General features: G+C 29.9%; 3 protein-coding genes and 1 pseudogene across 3 annotated transcripts; 3 read left to right on the top strand and 1 right to left on the bottom strand.

Annotated features, from left to right (window-relative positions):
- Positions 1-2,387: 2,387 nt before the first annotated feature.
- On the top strand, positions 2,388-3,371 carry LOC108846402 (SUMO-conjugating enzyme UBC9). Its single transcript, XM_018619629.2, has 2 exons — positions 2,388-2,750; positions 2,851-3,371. Exons 1-2 carry the CDS (start codon positions 2,439-2,441, stop codon positions 3,079-3,081), a joined length of 543 nt encoding a protein of 180 aa, XP_018475131.1. The 5' UTR covers positions 2,388-2,438; the 3' UTR covers positions 3,082-3,371.
- Positions 3,372-4,384: 1,013 nt separating this feature from the next.
- On the bottom strand, positions 4,385-6,284 carry LOC108845399 (purple acid phosphatase 13-like; annotated as a pseudogene).
- A 1,232-nt stretch (positions 6,285-7,516) lies between these two features.
- Positions 7,517-8,371, top strand: LOC130504740 (uncharacterized). The gene is made up of 3 exons (XM_056999369.1): positions 7,517-7,628; positions 7,752-7,813; positions 7,897-8,371. Exons 1-3 carry the CDS (start codon positions 7,599-7,601, stop codon positions 8,294-8,296), a joined length of 492 nt encoding a protein of 163 aa, XP_056855349.1. The 5' UTR covers positions 7,517-7,598; the 3' UTR covers positions 8,297-8,371.
- A 3,513-nt stretch (positions 8,372-11,884) lies between these two features.
- Positions 11,885-13,256, top strand: LOC108843988 (tubby-like F-box protein 7). The gene is made up of 4 exons (XM_018617167.2): positions 11,885-12,214; positions 12,311-12,407; positions 12,714-12,812; positions 12,901-13,256. The coding sequence occupies exons 1-4, from the start codon at positions 12,113-12,115 to the stop codon at positions 12,939-12,941; spliced, it is 339 nt and encodes a 112-aa protein (XP_018472669.1). The 5' UTR covers positions 11,885-12,112; the 3' UTR covers positions 12,942-13,256.
- Positions 13,257-18,709: the final 5,453 nt, after the last annotated feature.

Raw genomic sequence — 18,709 nt, 5'->3', positions numbered from 1 at the left:
TTACACAGTTTTTGATAAAGTTAAAATTACATAGATTTATGCAAACATCATCTATCTATTATGAAACAATAAAACTTTTCTAAAACATCAAGTATATTGAAACGGATGAAGTATTTGAATAACAAAAGATTAATCAAATGCCAAAATTTTCTAAAAGTCCTATTTGAATAAACCCCAATCTAGTAAATGTTGAATATAACCCAATGGTTTATGCACGAGATAGTGTGTGGATGAGGATGAGACTATATATTGGCTTCGCTTAGTTGAAACAAACATATATGTTTTCTTTGTTTTTTAGTTGCACAAGTTGTTTGTAAAATAAAAAAGAAGTTTCCTAATCAGATTGGGTTTTTACTAGATTCTTAAATTTAATTATTATAAAAATTATAGTCTATTTAAATGGTCAGATTTTCAAAAGCATTAAGGGAGTAATTTTCGACTTTTCAAAATATTCAAAAACTCAAGACAAATCACAAGTAGACGGCTCATCACTGACGCCACGCTACTGCGATAATTTCTACAAACCCTATTGAAATGACCGATGATTTGATGGACACGTCACTTGCAGCCAGTGTTCAGAGCTCATCAATCAATTATGGTGTTACCATTGGCACAAGCCACATCGAATTTTAGATCTATAGATTAACATTCATAATGTTTCTAATTGCACTGCAGTTAACAATAATAAAAATCTTTACATATATTATATATTTATACGTTTTTATAATTGTTAGAACTGCACCGTATTGTACTGTTTATTTAACACTGGATTGTTATCATTCGGAACCTAAATCTACTACAAAGATATATGTTTAGAGTTTTTTCGAAAATATTCAATATCTGTTTAGAGTTAGTAGTATAATTTCGTTTCAACGATGATAAGGGTTTATTTGACTAAAATAATAGAGAATTGAATAGAATCAAATAGAATCGAATCGAACCGAACCAAATTCAATTTACAATTGTTACTCTTGTTCGAGTTTTGATAAAGATACAAATTACATCAATTAAATTACGTCAAGATTATTCAGCATGCATTAGCGCATCATTGTTTCAAGAATAAAAATACATATTTGATATTAACATATTCATGAATACTAAGCCTATATAGAAGATACATATAGTGTGATCCAGCTCAGAGTTCTTAGTGGAATGGAAACTACTTTGTATAATGACTCCCGTAATTCAAATTTATATTACACGCGACAGCTATATTTGTTCCGGCGATATTATAAACATCATTTCGTGTTTAAACTCTATATAACTAACTTACTTCTAATTATTTAACATGTAAACCAAAAAACAATATCTAATTTTGCATAAGAATCCAAAGCTGGCTATAAATATATTCTCAGTTAATAATATGATATATTCCTTATTTATAAGTGTCCTTGTTTTTTGTTTTCTTTTAGATGGAAATGTGTTGGTGATTCGCACTTGCCTTTTGTAACTAAAATCCACGATGCATATGTCACCAGTGAAACGTTATTCAAGTTGTGCCACCGTCTAGTTTTTAGTATTAAACCAGCAAGAACTTCATTCGATCTAAAACTGTTTAGTTTTGTTAATTCGTGTCGTTGTTATTTAAATAATTCATTAGTAGTTTTTTATAAAAATATTCAGGAAGTTAGGCGTTAATTATTGATTACAATATCTGCATGGTGAGATGGGAAAAATATAAATAAATTTAAATTTTTTATCCAAACTAATTAAGATCTCAAATGAAACAATGCAGATCTAGCAAATCAAATCGGTATAACAAATATATGTTAAACAAAAATAAAATATATATGTTAAACAACTGGTTTTGATAACCTAAGATGTATCAAAAGAAGATAAAACTGCATTATATATATTTATATTAATTTTATAATATTTAAATCAGTCATTTTAGTTTCGAATTATTAAAACTGATTACTTATATAACATTACCTTATATAATGTAAAAATAATAATAATTAAATTTAAAATAATATAAAATTTAAAATCCTGTAAATGTTATATTTTATTAAAAATATAATAACGATATAGAAAAAATATAAAACAGTATGTGACAACATGATTTTAGATAAATAAAGTTAATAAAAGAGTGGAACACACAGATAAAATCAAACACATTATATTTGAGGTATAAATATCGTTACTTGCATATTTAAAATGATTTTTCTTTAAAATAAATAATCGTTTGCTAATGGGTAAAAAACGCGACCACCTTTGTATCAGCTTTCCATTAAAAAGTGCTTTATCCAAGAAAAGAAACGTAGAATCCACCGTGTAGTTTATACATTCAGCATTATATATCCTTTTCAACTATTCATAGTTGTTGAAACTTGAAGGTGATTAATACGCAACTGCTGTAATCTTTATACTATATTATATATATATGCTGAATGTAAGAGAGAGAGAGATCAAGGTTGCAACAATAAACACACAGAGAGATGGGAATATTTCGAACTTTAAGTTTCCGGCGAAATACATCTCGGGCCGCCGCATCTAACAAACCTAAGTCTAAAGAATCATCGGTTTCTTGGTGTGGGGAGAAGAGGCTCTTGAAAGAATCACAAATGCAAGATGAAATACTCAAGACATACGTCATCTCACGGTTGGCTTCGCCGGCAAATGTTTTCCGGTGGGAAGCAAACCTCATCGGACCGGAGGACTGCCCGTTCGAAAACGGTGTCTTCGCCGTCTCTGTTCACATCCCAACCAAATATCCATTCAAACCACCCAAGATCGTATTCAACACCAAGGTAGGAAAATCCCGGTTTAAGTAGTCTTTCGGTTATGTTTAATATCCGGTTTGATCTTGGAATAACCGGTTCAAATTTTTATATTTTAATTAATTTTCAGATATTTCATCCTAACATCAACGAAAATGGAGTAATTAGTATCGATATATTGGGGTCGCAATGGTCACCAACTTTGAGGATCGATTTGGTACTCTTATCCATATGTTCGGTCCTCTCGAACCCGGTCGAGCCATTTGTTCCTAGCAATCCTGCCGTGAAGGTGTACCTGCAAGACCGGAACGCTTACGAGAAGATTGCGAGAATGTGGACTCTGGAATATGCAAATGCTTGATGATTACTTTCATAAATTTTGTGTGTGCTTATACGTACATATTACTTAAAGAATGAATTAATTAAAAGGTAATAGTACATATTGCAATATATGAATATAACAAATTCTGCATTTCACAAAAGAAAAAAGAAGAATATAACAAATTCTGCAAACAACAACCATATTTTTATAATCCAGACCAGCGTATTACTTTGGCTTCGGTAGTCTTAATTGCTGCAAGAACCATTGCAACCAAAAATGCCAAAGACACAACAATCTTCAGGTTTTTAGACAACATCACTCTTCGAATAAAACTAAGTAAAACACAGAATTTGATCTAAAGTTTTTATATATCTATAAGGAGGTGGTTGTTTATGAAACGTAGACTTGTTTTGGTTGAGAGCTATATTTCTACTTTTTCTATAAATACGTAGTAGCTTGCTAAATGTAAAATGGTCGTGTCTGAAGATAATACTTGCAACAAATAGAAAGGTGTTGAAGCTTTATAATAATTGTTACAATTCAACATATCCGCTAAACACCATTTTTATTATTTAAAAACTGGATATAAACATTCGACGAACAATATTATTTTATAGATAAAAACATTAAAATAACCGTGCCGCGCACCTCGGATCAAACTCACATCGTTCAATTGGCCTTATGTGGCAGACAAGTTGCAAGATACTTTGGATTACATCCTAGTACCTCATTTTCATATAAAGCTTCGTAGCTTATCTCATCTTCTGCATTGATCTTGATTGTTGCAAGAGTGAAGAACACCATTATAAGAGCCATATATATAATAACTGCCTTAATTAATTTCATAGACATACCCATATTGTTCTTTTTTAAAATTGAACTAAGAAAAGAAAAACTCTAATTTATCAACCCGAAAATTAGATTGCTGTGTGAGAAACACATGAAAGGATTGTCGACTTTAAATAATGTAGGAAATGGGAGACAGTACTGTTATATCTCTTTCTTTTTTGGGCATACAGTTGGTTGTATCCAATTTTAAAATAATGCTATTTGTTTTTTTACTAACTTTCTTCCTAAAGTAACTGGAAATTAGTTTCTTCTCTTAAGAGGTAATGAAAGTTGTAAAGATTCTGTTACCATTGCAACAAACTACACGATGAACACTTTAAACCAAACTGAATCACTTAAACAAGCAAAAGTACAGAATTAAAAGCTGTCAATTACAGCCAGATTATGTGTATCTTCTTCTCAACTCTGAATTTATACTGTGTTTGTAGATTCTAATAAAATTGCACGAAATTTACTAATTTTTAAATTTATCTGAAATTTGTTTTTTCATGTAAAAATATCTAACGAATTATCTAAAGTTCCAAGGTCATGACTAAGTAAAAAAACGTTACAAAATCTACCGGTTTAACTACTTGGTTTAGTTATAAACCGAGCAGATGTCAGGCTGACGTACAATATATATGACGTCTCCGGCGAGATAATACAAGTTTCGATTCCGGTTCCAGCTCCACAATGCATGCGTTTCATTCTTCACCTAAAAACGCCAAAAGTAGGAAAAATAAACCCCTCTAAGCAATTAACTATAAACATCATCTGGTTAATATTGGTATGGTACACTAGAACCGGTTCTGACTTAGTGACTTGGTCCACGGTTTTCTGGTGTAAAAAAAAAAGCAAAACCTACTATTTGCAGTCAACAGATTAAAGCATGCTTGTTCCCCAAGGAACTAATTAATCTCAGCAGGTTTGAACAACAAGCAGTAGAGATGAGAGAGAAGACTTACTTCCAGCATACCGATACCGAAACTGCTCTCTCTGTACGCGCTGTAGTCTGGCTGATTAAGCGGGCAAAGCTCGTCGTTTACAGGTCCTAACGTGAAGTTAAAACTACAGGATCCAACCGAGTTTCTCTGAGAATGGCCTGGACAGTTTCCTCAGTCATCTACATGTTCTGTCTCCAGTTTCCCAGCTCCACCTGCACCGATTGTTATATAAACTGGGCCACACTGGTCTAACGTGTAGTTATAGACTCTGTTTGATCTCTCATAGGCATCAACCTAATCCAGTTTTCTTTTTTTTGTGGGAATTAGTGAAAACGAACACAAACCTAGAAGGAAAGAAACACTAAACAGCACCTTACCTGACTATTAAAGACAATGTCCAGTTGGTAGCTATAGAGCAAGTCTTCAAGGTCTGTCCTCAGGGATTCAGCTTCTCTGTAATGCCCTTTGAATGTACTATACCAAGGCAGACTCCAAGTTGCAACCACCCATGGAGTTTCTGATCTTTTTATGTTCCTCAGATCACTTTCAAGCCAAATATACTGATCAGCTGCCAAAGAAAGGAAAAAAAAAAGCCATTTTAAAGCAAATTCAAACCTAAAAGAAAGAAAAATCAAAACTTTGAGAAATATTACATGAGTAATCATGTGGTGTGTATGCATTAAGTACAATGAAATGAGCTCCTCCTGCGTTGAAGGAATAGTACAATGGAGAGAAAGAACCACTTTCGTTCGAAGAGAATGCGAATCTTGAACTGCGGCTCAATCTCGTGCTCTCCTGCTACCATCATGGTCGGAACACTAGCCGTGAGTGGCTCCATGAACCTGTCATCACAACTCCATGATTAAACCACTAGCAAATTCACAACCACAAGAACAAGAATCTTGGTTTTACCTTCCCCAATAATCCCAGCGAGGCTGATAACTTTCTCTACTATTATAACAAGAATCACAACCAGAACTGGTTCTGTTTTGGTCACACCGACGAGAACTGCAATCTAGTTTGCTCCTATTGGCGAGATAAGTATCAGCATAGCTGAATCCTCCAATCAAAACCACAAGATCAGGATGGTTGGAGAGAATATGAGTCAGAACCGCTGATGTATTATAAGTAAGACCCAAATCTCCAGCCACAATGATCCTGTGGGGATAACTCTCTGATGTAGACTTAGGCATTGTCCTGAAGTAATGCACTTCGCTCATTGCTGACAAAGACGGATCTCCGCATCGGTATTGATACAATGTGTTTGGTTTAAGACCTGTGAGCTGAACATGGTGGATGATCCCTGAAGTAACAATAATTTCACGTTGGCATTCACTTACCTATGACAGCATAAGTTAGTGCATAACCAAATTTATATCGTCTATAGGAACCAACACACATAATTGTGCTAATAACTTTTTTTTTGACATAAGGGCTTTTTTGTGTATAACTTACACACAGCAACATCATATTTTATGATAATTATGACAATCTCTAGCAAGGATAATGGTAAAACAATTTAAAGTTATATCAAGAACAGAAACGTACCTGATATTTTTATTGTATGAGAGAGTTTCTGATTTTAAGCAATTATGTTTGGTGACCAAATATAAGAGAGTTTAATCTTATATATAGATGTGAATAATTGTGATCCTTTTTGGTTTATGATTTCTTAAACAGAAATTTTATTGTTTAAATAGGAAATTTTCATATTTATAAGTAGGCGTGGGCATTCGGGGTCCCAATCGGGTTTCGGTTTTATCCAATCGGGTTTCGGTTTTTCGGGTTTATCAAAATCAGCCCCATTCGGATTATTTAAAAGTTCGGTTCGGGACCGATTCGGATTCTATCGGGTTCGGGTCGGGGTTAGTAAATCTTCAAAGAACCGGTACAACCCAATGTACTTTCGGGTTCGGGTCCCAATCGGTTCTCTGGTTTAAAAATATCTGATTTATACCTACTTTGTAACCAAAACATAAGTAAAATTGGTTTGTTTTGGTTTCGAATACCTAATTTGTACCTTTTTGTAACCAAAACATAAATAAAATCGATTTAAAAATAAGAAAGGAGCATCAACCATGATCATTCACAATCAAACGAAAGGAAAATCATAAAACGAAAACTACGACCTCATGAAATGAGAAACATTTTTTACTGAAAACAAATCTAAATCTAAATCTAAATATTTCAAAATTCAACGGCCACCTTTAATCATCAATCTTCATGTATTAAAACCACCAACCTTTATGTAATAGAAAATATTTCAGATGTTCAATATATCTTAATGTATTTTGAATACATATTATGAATTGAGATTATGTTTGGTATAGATTATTTTGAGGTTTTAAATGTTTCGGGTTCTTTCGGATATCCATTTAGATTCGGGTTCGGTTCGGGTAATACCCATAACCCGAAATACCAAAAAACAACATCCATTCGGTTTTTATGTCGGGTTCGAATCGGTTCGGATTCATTTTTACCGGATCGGATTCGGTTCCGATTTTCGGGTTCGGTTTATTTGCCCAGCCCTATTTATAAGGAATAGGAAAGTTTATTTATTATAAGGAAATACTGGAAATAGTTATTTTAAATTTTTCGTGTGTATTTGAAGAAAAAATATATAACTGCAACTCCTTTTCCAACTTGGATTTGTTTTGTCTACTTTTAATATTATTTACATATAAATACGTATGTGATGATACTAAGTTTTTCATCAAAACTCAGAACAAAGGGCTTGCATTGCACTACAGACTCTAGGTCACTACCGTCACTTCTTGCGTTGCTATGTCTGTTGCTGTCCCTATCCTCTTGCCGGTGAGTTAGTTGATAAGCTCTTATCTTTTGATTCTTAATTTTGGGGTTCTTTAGAAAAAAATTAGGGTTGAACTAAGGGAGTCATTATTTTGATGTTTTACTCTATTTTTTTTCTTTTTTTAGATGGATGACTTTCTCGTAGAGAGACAAGACATGTGGAAGCGTGTACTAAGATTTATCCTCAGGTGAGTGTCTTCTGTTTATCTGTTACTTCAGAAGCAAGTTTAGTTTGATTTTGATACATGTCTCACTTTTGTCTAAATTGCAGGATGACTTCGGGAGTAGTCTACTCAATAGTGATGCATATTTTGCTCATCACCGCATACACTTTGCTAACTTTTCGGATTTTCTATACAAGGGGAGGCTTTGATATCGTCCTGTTTTTCGATGTCATAGGCCTCTCTGTCTTATACCTTGTGTTTGGTTTATTGGAAATCGCCGTGAGAGCGTCTTTTAAAGACCAGATGTGTGTCACATTCTTTGGGCATATCAGCCATATGGTGGGATCTATGCTTCTCCTCTCGTACAAGGTTCCATCAAATCATATTGAGGCTTTTGCCTTTTGTTTCCTTGGAATACCATTCTTTATTTGGACTTATTTTGTTATGTTTTCTACTTTTATTCCAGAATTTATGGGAGATGAGTCTTTAACCCAACCATTGGTTTAGGATTTTATATTCTAAGAATGTTGTACTCTTGAGGGACTTTTTTTTATTCTTCAGGGACATTAGAAAATGTAATTAGGTTTTATGGCCAATAAACTTCCAAGAATTTTTCATTTTACTGAAGTTTCCACACACTACAACAATCGTACTAGGCTATTACGTGTGGAAGAAAAATACCGCTAAATAAAGATCAGCTTCCACTTGTACACCAGATGATTTTTCTATACTCATGCACGGATATAAATATTTATAAAGTAAATACATCATAATAATTTAGTTATATTATAATAATTTTATTAATATTTTTTTAATTTTTAATTATTATATTATCTCTATAATATTATTTGAGAAGTCATTTTCCTATGTATCACCCTCACATTAACTATCACGATGGTTAATTACACAGATACCCTTAATGAATTAAATTATTACAATTAAATATTTTTACTGATTTTTTTGTTTAGTTTCCTTTTTAAAATTTTCCAAATAACATATATAATAAAAAGGAAATATTTATTATATTTTTACTAAATTTATAAATAACTGATTTAGAAAAAAAAACAAACTGTTATAGACAAAATTCAAATATATTGTATATCCTGCTACTCATTTTGAATTATAGAATCATAAACGAATTTCCTTTTATATAACTCAAAAAGAAATCTTATATAAAAATACAATATCTTAATATAAATATATCAATATCAGTTTAGATATATAAATATTGTAATTTAATTTAAAAATTATATAAACCAAAAAGGAATATAATATAAATATCTCTATATTATATTTGATAAGTCAGTTTCTTATATGTCGCACTCATGTTAATTCTTAGAATAGTTAATTACAATGATAACTTTAATGAATAAAATTTATTGTTAAAATACCACTATTTATATTTTAAATTAACTTTTTGAATATTTGTTTCCATATCACCTTTTTATCAAAAAGGAAATATATTTAATAAATATATAACATTTTTAAAACATACAATTTAATAAACGAATTTCCTTTTATATAACTCAAAAATAAATCTTATATAAAAATACAATACCTTAATATAAATATGTCAATATCAGTTTTTATATATAAATATCGTAATTTAATTTAAAATTATATAAACCAAAAAGGAATATAATATAAAGATATATTATACCTATTTTAAAAATATATCCAAAACTATAACTTAAGAAAAATAACTCAAAAAGGAATCTTATATAAAAATACAATATCTTAATATAAATATATCAAGATCAGTTTTTATATATAAATATTGTAATTTAATTTAAAAATATAAACCAAAAACGAATATAATATAATATATACTATACTTATTTTAAAAATATATCTAAAACTATAACTTAAGAAAAAATAATTATTTTATATATCAAAATAATGTAATATCAAAAAGATAATATATTATATATAAATATATAATAGTTTCTTTTATATTTATAACATTTTTAATTTAAAAATTAATTCCCTTTCTTAAATTCATAAATTATATTTCTTTCCTAAATCATGTTGATTAAATTAGTTTACTTATGACATGATAATTTCTAATATATCTCATTATTAAAATAAATATGTCAAATTAGTTTGAAATATCTTTTAAGATATTAAAAACAATTCTTATTTAAAAATTGGTCACGTTTATTAGAAACATTTTTGTGTAGGATATAATTTTAGAAATCTTATTAATAAAAAAATTCACATTACTTGTTCATCATAATTACTATTTAAATTTATTTTAATCACATTTTAATTATAATCAATAATTGTTTCTATGATTAAAAATTCTCAACTTAATGATATATGGTTTTCATATCTTTACATAAAAAAAAATTAATTCTTTGAAATTTTAACAATCTCTTTAAATAGTTTAATATATCTAAGATTCTACTTTATTCACCAAAGTTATCTTTTTCTATGTAAAATGAAAGACCCTTCGTTTTTTGTATAGAAAATCATTCATCTTTGAATAAATGAAGTATCAAAGTGAATATCATAAAATAAAATATATAATGAAATAAGACTTCAAATAACTTAGTTAAGTAAATATTTTATCGACACAGCATTTGTAATACGTAATAGAGCCAGCTAACACTTTAGAATTAAATATTTCTTAATCCACATATATCGGTATTTCAGTTTAGAAGGGAATATACAATTTTATTTAATGTTGCCTTCAAAAAATAAAACCAAAAATGATATTTACAAGAAAATTTTCTAATACATTAGGTAACTTTAATTGAATTTATGTTTATGCGTATATTTAAAATCTAAAGTTATATTTTGAATAATGAAATTTTAAACTGATTTTAAACAAAAAAAATCAATTTCATCTGTCTACAAATTATCTAAGTGATTTGTGACAATAAAATAAAATAAAAATAAAAATTATAACTGAAATAACCATACAAACAATTAAAAAACTAGAGACGTCAGATTAAAATTGAACTAGAATTTTTGAAACAAATATCATAGCAAAATTAAATATTATGCAAAACAAAGTATATTAAACATCACAATTCAAAAATTCGTAAAAAAACATGGTTTAACTAAAATAATTTAAAATATAACACTAAACAAAACAAAAATAAATATTCAATTACAATTTATGTTTTACATAAATTTTCATTCCCGCATATATATGCGGGTGAGTCACCTAGTTTATATTGTAATCAATATGCATGGTTTATTTTAAATAACATTATGTTATTTTAATTAGACGTATAGTTTTGGATTTATAATATCTCGACTATTTTGTTATTATTTGGATATATTAGATAACATTTATTTTACGATTCAAAGAAGATATTTTTGTTATACAGATTAAAATTTTGATTAATTTTGTTATTTTGATGTAGTTTTATTCTCGTCTTAGATTTGTATATATATTTTATTAATATTATGTATAATTTAATATATGTTGTTTTGAGAATCTCTATAATATTATTTGAGAAGTAAGTTTCTTATATGTCGCGTTCACGTCAACTCTCATGATAGTTGATTACGCTGATATTCTTAGTGAATTAAAAATGTTATATTTAAATATTTTTATTGATTTTTTATTTAGTTTCCTTTTAAAAATTTCCAAATAACATATATAATAAAAAAGAAATATTTATAAAGTTAAAAAATCAAATCTAAAAAAATGAAAATATATGTATATAATATGATTTCATTAAAAAGGAAAGTTCACAAAATAGATATATTCCATTTATATATATGAATGAGATTTTAGAATATTATCGTTATAATAATTTATCTTAAGTTATACGTAATCTTCCTCAAATATATTTACATATCTAAGATAACAAACAATGTAAATACAAATAACGAAATTAATCATATTTTTAATATATTTAAATAAAATATATTAGTTGAATTCAGAAAATTGATGCAATTTAATATACCAAATGATAACTAAATGGGCAATTGTCTAAAATAGTACATTTGAAGTTTTTATCCCAAAAATGACACCAATGAGAGAAATTCACAAAATAGCATTCATTAAAGGCTATAATGTTCATAATGCCCTTGTTTTAAAATTAATTAAACAAACAAAAAAAAAGAAAAAGAATAAAAAATGCCTTTCTCTCTCTCACGCAACGTCGATCTCTTCGACGGGAAGCGACGGCGACGACGCTCTCCGATTTCGATCGCCGAGGTAATCCAGCGGTGGTGCAGGAGGAGAGTCTTCATCGGGAACTGCTTCCGTCAGCCCTGCGAAAGTGATAGGGAGGTTCCGGAAACTGAGATCCGTGGAGCTTAGGGGAAACCGCACTTTGCAGACTTTAATCTGGTGCCGGAGGGATGGGGAGGGTACGTGTATCCGTGGATAGAGGCGATGTCGACGTCGTACACGTGGCTGGAGGAGATAAGGCTGAAGAGGATGGTGACAAGTCTCTTCACCAGGTCTAGTGTTTCCCCTAAACCTTTTCTTGGCTTTCAATTGAAAATGGTGTGAGATTTGTTGCTGAAAATTCTGAGTTTTCTGTGGGATGGATACAGCCAGGGCCACAGGGAGTTTTCAAATCAGTGCCTGATAAAGAGGAACAAGAGGACATCAACCTTCTACTTGTATCTCGCCCTCACTCCATCACTCCATGTAAGCAAATTCCAAAAGTTTTTTTTTCTCTTATTTTGACTTGCTTTGATTATGTCAAATCTTGGTTGGAAAAATATGACTTCTATCAAAAAGTTTGTCTAAGTTTCTCACGAGAATGATGCCTTTAGTGGTCACTGAAAGAGACTCTCACCCACCCATAAGATGAGTTGACTATGTTGTTGACTTGGGTAATAACGAAGAAGCTTCTTGCTCTGCAATCTTAATAGTAGTAATATAGGAAATAATCAACTTCTGTATCGTCAAAGTTGAATGCATACTTTTATTAATTTTGTTTTTGTTCACCAGCATTCACTGATAAGGGGAAGTTTCTTCTGGCGGCAAGAAGGTTCAGGACCGGAGCTTACACTGAGTACATTATATCACTTGACTTTTCACTATGGATGGGTAAGTTTCTTCCGGCGGCAAAGCTCTCTACTTTTCACTCATATCCGTACTAATCTATGTGTGTGCGTGTGTGTTTATTCTCTAACAGATTGTGAACCTTCACCACATGTTGTCAAAGGCTGTGATTAAGTCCAATCCTAGTGTCTTATGGTGCTACAAGGACAAATTTGATATCAGCAGGTTCGGTTCTTGATGCCAAAGTCTCAAGCCTTAGCTCTGGAGAGTGAATTGAAAGTTTATAACTTTGTCATATTGTTAATATGTCATTCGTGTGGTTTTCTGGATGGCTATCCTGAAGCCTTTTCAGTAATTCTATAAAGAAAGGCTTTTCAGGATGGGTTTCGAGAAAAAAAAAGTGTTCTATTACATAATTTTTTTTCGAAAAAATCTGTTTTTGAAGAGAATCAAAAAGCGTATAAGGAATGTTAGATAATTCTTGTTCTGGATGGCTATCCTAAATTGGAACTTAATCTTCCAAAAAAAAAGCTATATATAATCAAAATTTATAAAAAATTCACTAGCTATAAAAATCACCAAATAGAGTTCATTGTTTACAAAAATAGAGAACACATATCAAATAGAGAACATTAAAATAGGATAACTTGAAGCATTTTCAAAAATTCTATCAAGAAAGTGTTAAATGTGGTATCCAGAGCCGTGCTTCATGTGGAATGAGAAAGGCTTTCGCCACAGGCCCCCAACATATATATTATTTTGAGGGCCCCTATTTGCGGAGAAATTTGTGTATCATAATGGTTATACATGCATATATTTATTGTTTTCAATATTGGTTCAACATTTCTAGCCCATTTCAGTTTTATTTATCCCCTTTAATTATTTATCAAATAAGAAGGTAAATTTTTTTTTGTTGTTAAGTTTCCAGATAAAAAAATATGTATCCCTATAAATCTAAACCCTTCAAAATGAAAAAAAAACTCAGTTAATTTTACATATATATTATATATGTAGTATTCTTCTAGAAAGGAGGAAAAAGTTTGATCTATTAATTCTTGTTAGCTTGGCACCTTATATATAATTTGTTTGTGATTATACTGATTTGATATATAATTTCTTTTATAATGATTTGATAGCATACTTATGGAAAGAAAAAAAAGACAAAAATAAAAATTGATTATCATAGTAAGAGAAATAGTGGGAAGCAATTTTGAAAAAATATTTTTTTGAAAGAAAAAAATTCTGTTTTAGTTTTTATTACATTGAAAATTATGTATATTAAAAGGCCCCATTTTTTAATTTGCCTTAGGTCTCCTTGAGCCCAAGCACGGCACTGGTGGTATCATTATAAAACACATATGTTATATAGGATAGCTTTTGGCTTTTTCAGGATGGATTTCCAAAAAAAAAATAAGGGTGTTTTCTTGCATAATTATGTTTTCAAAGAGAATCAAAAGCATGTAAGGAATGTTAGTGAATCCTTGTTCAGGATGGCTATCATAATTTGGAATTTAATATTCAAAAAAAAATTGGAACTTAATATTCAAAAAAAAATGGAACTTAATATTCAAAAAAAAAACATAATCAAAATCTATAAGAAAATTCATTGGCTATAAAAAATCACCAAATAAAGTTAAAATATTTAGGAAGCTCTTCCTAAAAATCTAAATTTTAATTAAAAAGGAAAATTTTAGGATAGCAAATAAAATATTTAGTAAGTACTTCTTGACAATTTAATATTTAATTAAAAGTTTAAATGTTAGAATATCTAGTAAAAATGTATATATTTGTTGAACTTACTATTTAAAATTATATGTGCAATCTTTATCTATCTAATTAAGAATTTCTGGATTCCGAATGGAATCAAACACTGAGGATATACGGTTAAGTAGAATAAGAATAGTGTATAAACAAAATGTGAGATTCTTGAAAATAGTTTAGATACCAAGTAAAATATTTAGGAAAAGTTTCCTGAAATTTTAATATTTAATTAACAACCAAAATGTTAGGATACCAATTAAACTAAATAGGAAGGGCTTCCTGAAGACTCATTTGTGTAGTTTGTGCTTGTGAAACTGTCAAGTGTTTAGAAAAATTTTAGGAAGGATTTGTGTAGTTTCAGGAAAGCTTTCCAGAAAATCAGATAGTAACAAATTTTGAAACTTTTTTTTGCTTGGTGTCTTGTTCTGTCTAGGCATGTTGATATCTTTGGTAGACTCTTGAATTTGGTTATGAGTATCTTGTTACTTGTGTTTGTGAAATTGTCTAGTGTTTAGAAAATTTTCAGGAAGGATTTGTGTAGTTTCAGGAAAGCCTACCAGAAAATTGGATGGTAACAAATTTTGAATTTTTTTCTCTTGTTTACGCATGATAGAAACAAGATGGGTGATTCGGTACATTTTAATTTTTATGTATAGCCTAATTGGAAATTCTTTTTTTGCTGTTTATGTGCAGCAGAATCTTGTTTTTGAGGACTTGAGAATCATGAGATCTGCAAAAGTAACATTGCTCTTTCTTATGGTGAGTTCTGGAATTCCACTGAAAACTTGGAAATGGCAAATGAGATGTATCAAAGGCAATTTAAGGAGTGACATACACCGAAGAGTCTATGTGTTCTTGTATCATGAATTTGAAGGCAGTCTCATTAGCAGTCATAGTTGCTCTTTTTCCAGCTTGAGTAACACATTGGGTAGGCTTTGAATTTGTGGATACTGTATCTGGCAAATTTAAATTGTACAGTTTCAAACTATATCATTCTCCCTTTTTGTTTTGATATTTATTAGACATTTTAGTGATGCGGATGAAACAATGACAAAAGTATATCAATACAATTAAAACAACAGCCTTTATTTTGACATCCCCTTGATATTTCAAAGAATTAACAAGAATGCCATTCCTATTTTTAAGGTTAGTTATTTTAATTATTTTTTAGATTATTCATTAAATTCTATATATTGTAATATATTTTCAAAACTGATTTCTCATTAACTTCTTATCTAAAAACGTGGGTGTATAAGTTTGAAATATATATATATATCAATAGTATTAAAACATGAACATAACCTATTGATATAGATGTGGTCTAATTATTCTAATATAATTATTAAAGCCTTTTATTAATCATTAAAAAATATTATAAAAATAAAAACACAAATAATTAAAAAATAAATATAAAAATTAAAATTTTAGAATAAATATAAAAAATAAATATGCCCGCCCTTTAAAGGGCGGGTCAAAACCTAGTGAACATTAAAGTACTGGCGGTCCATTGAAAAATAAAGTTAATCAATTTGTTAGAATATATCATATTTAGGATAACATGTAACATATTTAGGATGAGTTTCCTGAACATATTTTGAGAGGATTTGAACAAAGTCTCAATTATATATGTCATGTGTTTAGCCAATATACACCATATTGGTAAGAATCAAATGAATTTATCTAATTTTTTATAATTAATCAAAAAAATTTAGGATATACTATATCAATTTTTTTAATATTTAACTAAAGAGAAAATGTTAGGATAGCAAGTAAAATATTTAGGAAGAGCTTCCTGAAAATATAATGTTTAATAAAAAAATAAAATGTTAGGATAGCTAGCAAATAAAATATTTAGGAAGGGCTTCCTGAAAATGTAATGTTTAATAAAAAATAAAAAATGTTAGGATAGCAAATAAAATATTTAAGAATGACTTCCTGAAAATTAATATTTAATTAAAAAGAATAAATGTTAGGATAGCAAGTAAAAGTTTTAGTAAAGGTTTCCTAAAATTTTAATATTTAATTAAAAAGAAAAATGTTAGGATAGCAAGTGAAAAATTTATTTATTTACAACTTACATATATTTCATAGTTATGATACCAAGTAAATTGTTTAGGTACTTCCTAAAAAATAATATTTAACTAAAGAGAAAATGTTGGGATAACAAGTAAAATATTTAGGAAGAGCTTACTGAAAATGTAATGTTTAATAAAAATAAAATGTTAGGATAGCAAATAAAATATTTAGGAAGGGCTTCCTAAAAATGTAATGTTTAATAAAAAAATAAATGTTAAGTAGAAATAGTATAAATAAATAATTCGTAAAGTAATATTAAATAAATATTTAGAATTCCTGAACATTAATATTTAAAAAGAATAAATGTTAGGATAGCAAGTAAAAGTTTAGTAAAGGTTTCCTGAAAATTTATATTTAATTAAAAAGAAAAATGTTAGGATAGCAAATAAAATATTTAGGAAGGACTTCCTGAAAATTTAATATTTTTTTAAAAAATATGTTAGGATAGCAAGTGAAGATGTATATATTAACAAACTTACATATATATCATATTTAAAATGTTTAAAAAGGCTACCTGAAAATTTAATATTTAATTAAAAATAAAAAAAGTTAGGATAGCAAATAAAATGTTTAGGAAGGGGTTCCAGAAACTTAATCTTCCAAAACAAAACAACATAATTATGTATATTGAGTTTTGATGAGTTTGCGCTTATGATTATGTGTTAGGAATCAGCCCATCCAATGTTGTTGTGGCTTTGTTTGCCGACAGCAATTGGCTGTAAATATTTATATATATTGATGACTTTGCCAGTAATAAACTCCATTCTATGTTCAAGAAATGGCTAGTTCTGTTGGATTATTGATTAGACGGATGGCTAGACTAATTTTTGTAGCACTTAAATCAATTTTTTTTAAACGTCCTTGAAAAAGCATATTGTTTTGGTCAAATTTACCGACTACTTGAAGAAACTGCATGAATCCTATTCAGAATGTTTCTCATTCACAAAAAAAACATTAAATGTCAAAGCATCAATAATAGGAAAAAAAGAAAAGAAAACATAACACAGTTGTTCTGCTCTTCTTTATTTTGGTTCTTAGCTAATGGGATGCTGAGGAGATTATCCAAGAGGTTTGTCTGCCTAACGTTACACATATTCTCTACCTAAAGTATATTGTTTTCGGACAAGTCTTTCACTTGTTTCCAGACGAAGCCTGCATGAAATAAGCTCCTCCTGTTCCCTCTCTTGACCTCACAAGAGGGTTCCCACTTCTTAGCCCATCAGAAGCAGAGCTAATCATATCTTTGACCACTGGAGATAACTTCACTTTAGGACTAACGATGAGAGGCTCCACAGAGAACTGCTTCCTCTGTGTCACAACTCTCGCTTGTGGAGGAGCAACAATAGACAACTCAAAGCTCTTATCCACATGCTTAGCACGAACTTTAGCAGATCTCTTCACAATCAGATGCAAAACAGAGTCACCATTCCTACAGATATCATTAATAAGTCTCTGGTCCTCCAGCTTCTCACATTCGTAAAGTATCTCAAAATCAACAAAGTCTCCACCTTTTTTTTTTTTTTGGTAATCAAAGTCTCCACCTTCAAACGGAAAAAACAAAAGTTTCGAACTTTTTGGTTATATACGATCGAGGAGATGTACCAGAAGAAGTTGCAGCTCGATCAAATCTTCCTCCGTCCCGACACCTACATTGAATCCGTCGAGAAGCACACCCAGACGCTCTGGGTCTACGAGAACGAGGAAATGGTTCAACGCCCTGTCGCCTACGTCCCGATGAAATCAATAATTTAAGTACATCTCTGAGCAAACGAGGACGGACGACGATGCAAAGGCGAGAGGAGATGACGACGGCGAATCGTCCGGTGAGAGGATACAGACGACGGCGAATAGTCCGGAGAGAGGAGATAGATGAAGGCGATTGTCTGGCGATCGTTTTCTCCAATTGATTTTTTTAATCATTCAAAAGAGAGGGCATAAGGGTAAATATTTCCTTTAATGAAACATATTTTTGTGACTTTGGATCCTGAGTGCTATTTTGAAAACAAAAACTTGATTTGGTGCTATCTTAGTTATTTTTTCTAACTAAATCGACTGTAAAAACAACAAAACCTAATAAATATAATGTATCTAAATCATATGTCTAA

Source organism: Raphanus sativus, unplaced genomic scaffold (genome assembly GCF_000801105.2).
Source record: "Raphanus sativus cultivar WK10039 unplaced genomic scaffold, ASM80110v3 Scaffold1774, whole genome shotgun sequence".
Lineage (NCBI taxonomy): Eukaryota > Viridiplantae > Streptophyta > Magnoliopsida > Brassicales > Brassicaceae > Raphanus > Raphanus sativus.
This window is presented reverse-complemented; position numbering and strand designations above follow the sequence as displayed.

Excerpts from the sequence above, each read along its gene's own strand:
- LOC108846402 (XM_018619629.2), top strand. The coding sequence starts at position 2,439 with ATGGGAATATTTCGAACTTTAAGTTTCCGGCGAAATACATCTCGGGCC. Across the intron at positions 2,751-2,850 it reads AGATCGTATTCAACACCAAG|ATATTTCATCCTAACATCAA; the intron begins GTAGGAAAATCC and ends ATTAATTTTCAG.
- LOC130504740 (XM_056999369.1), top strand. The coding sequence starts at position 7,599 with ATGTCTGTTGCTGTCCCTATCCTCTTGCCG. Across the intron at positions 7,629-7,751 it reads CTGTCCCTATCCTCTTGCCG|ATGGATGACTTTCTCGTAGA; the intron begins GTGAGTTAGTTG and ends TTCTTTTTTTAG. Across the intron at positions 7,814-7,896 it reads GTACTAAGATTTATCCTCAG|GATGACTTCGGGAGTAGTCT; the intron begins GTGAGTGTCTTC and ends TCTAAATTGCAG.
- LOC108843988 (XM_018617167.2), top strand. The coding sequence starts at position 12,113 with ATGGGGAGGGTACGTGTATCCGTGGATAGAGGCGATGTCGACGTCGTA. Across the intron at positions 12,215-12,310 it reads GTGACAAGTCTCTTCACCAG|CCAGGGCCACAGGGAGTTTT; the intron begins GTCTAGTGTTTC and ends GGATGGATACAG. Across the intron at positions 12,813-12,900 it reads TGACTTTTCACTATGGATGG|ATTGTGAACCTTCACCACAT; the intron begins GTAAGTTTCTTC and ends ATTCTCTAACAG.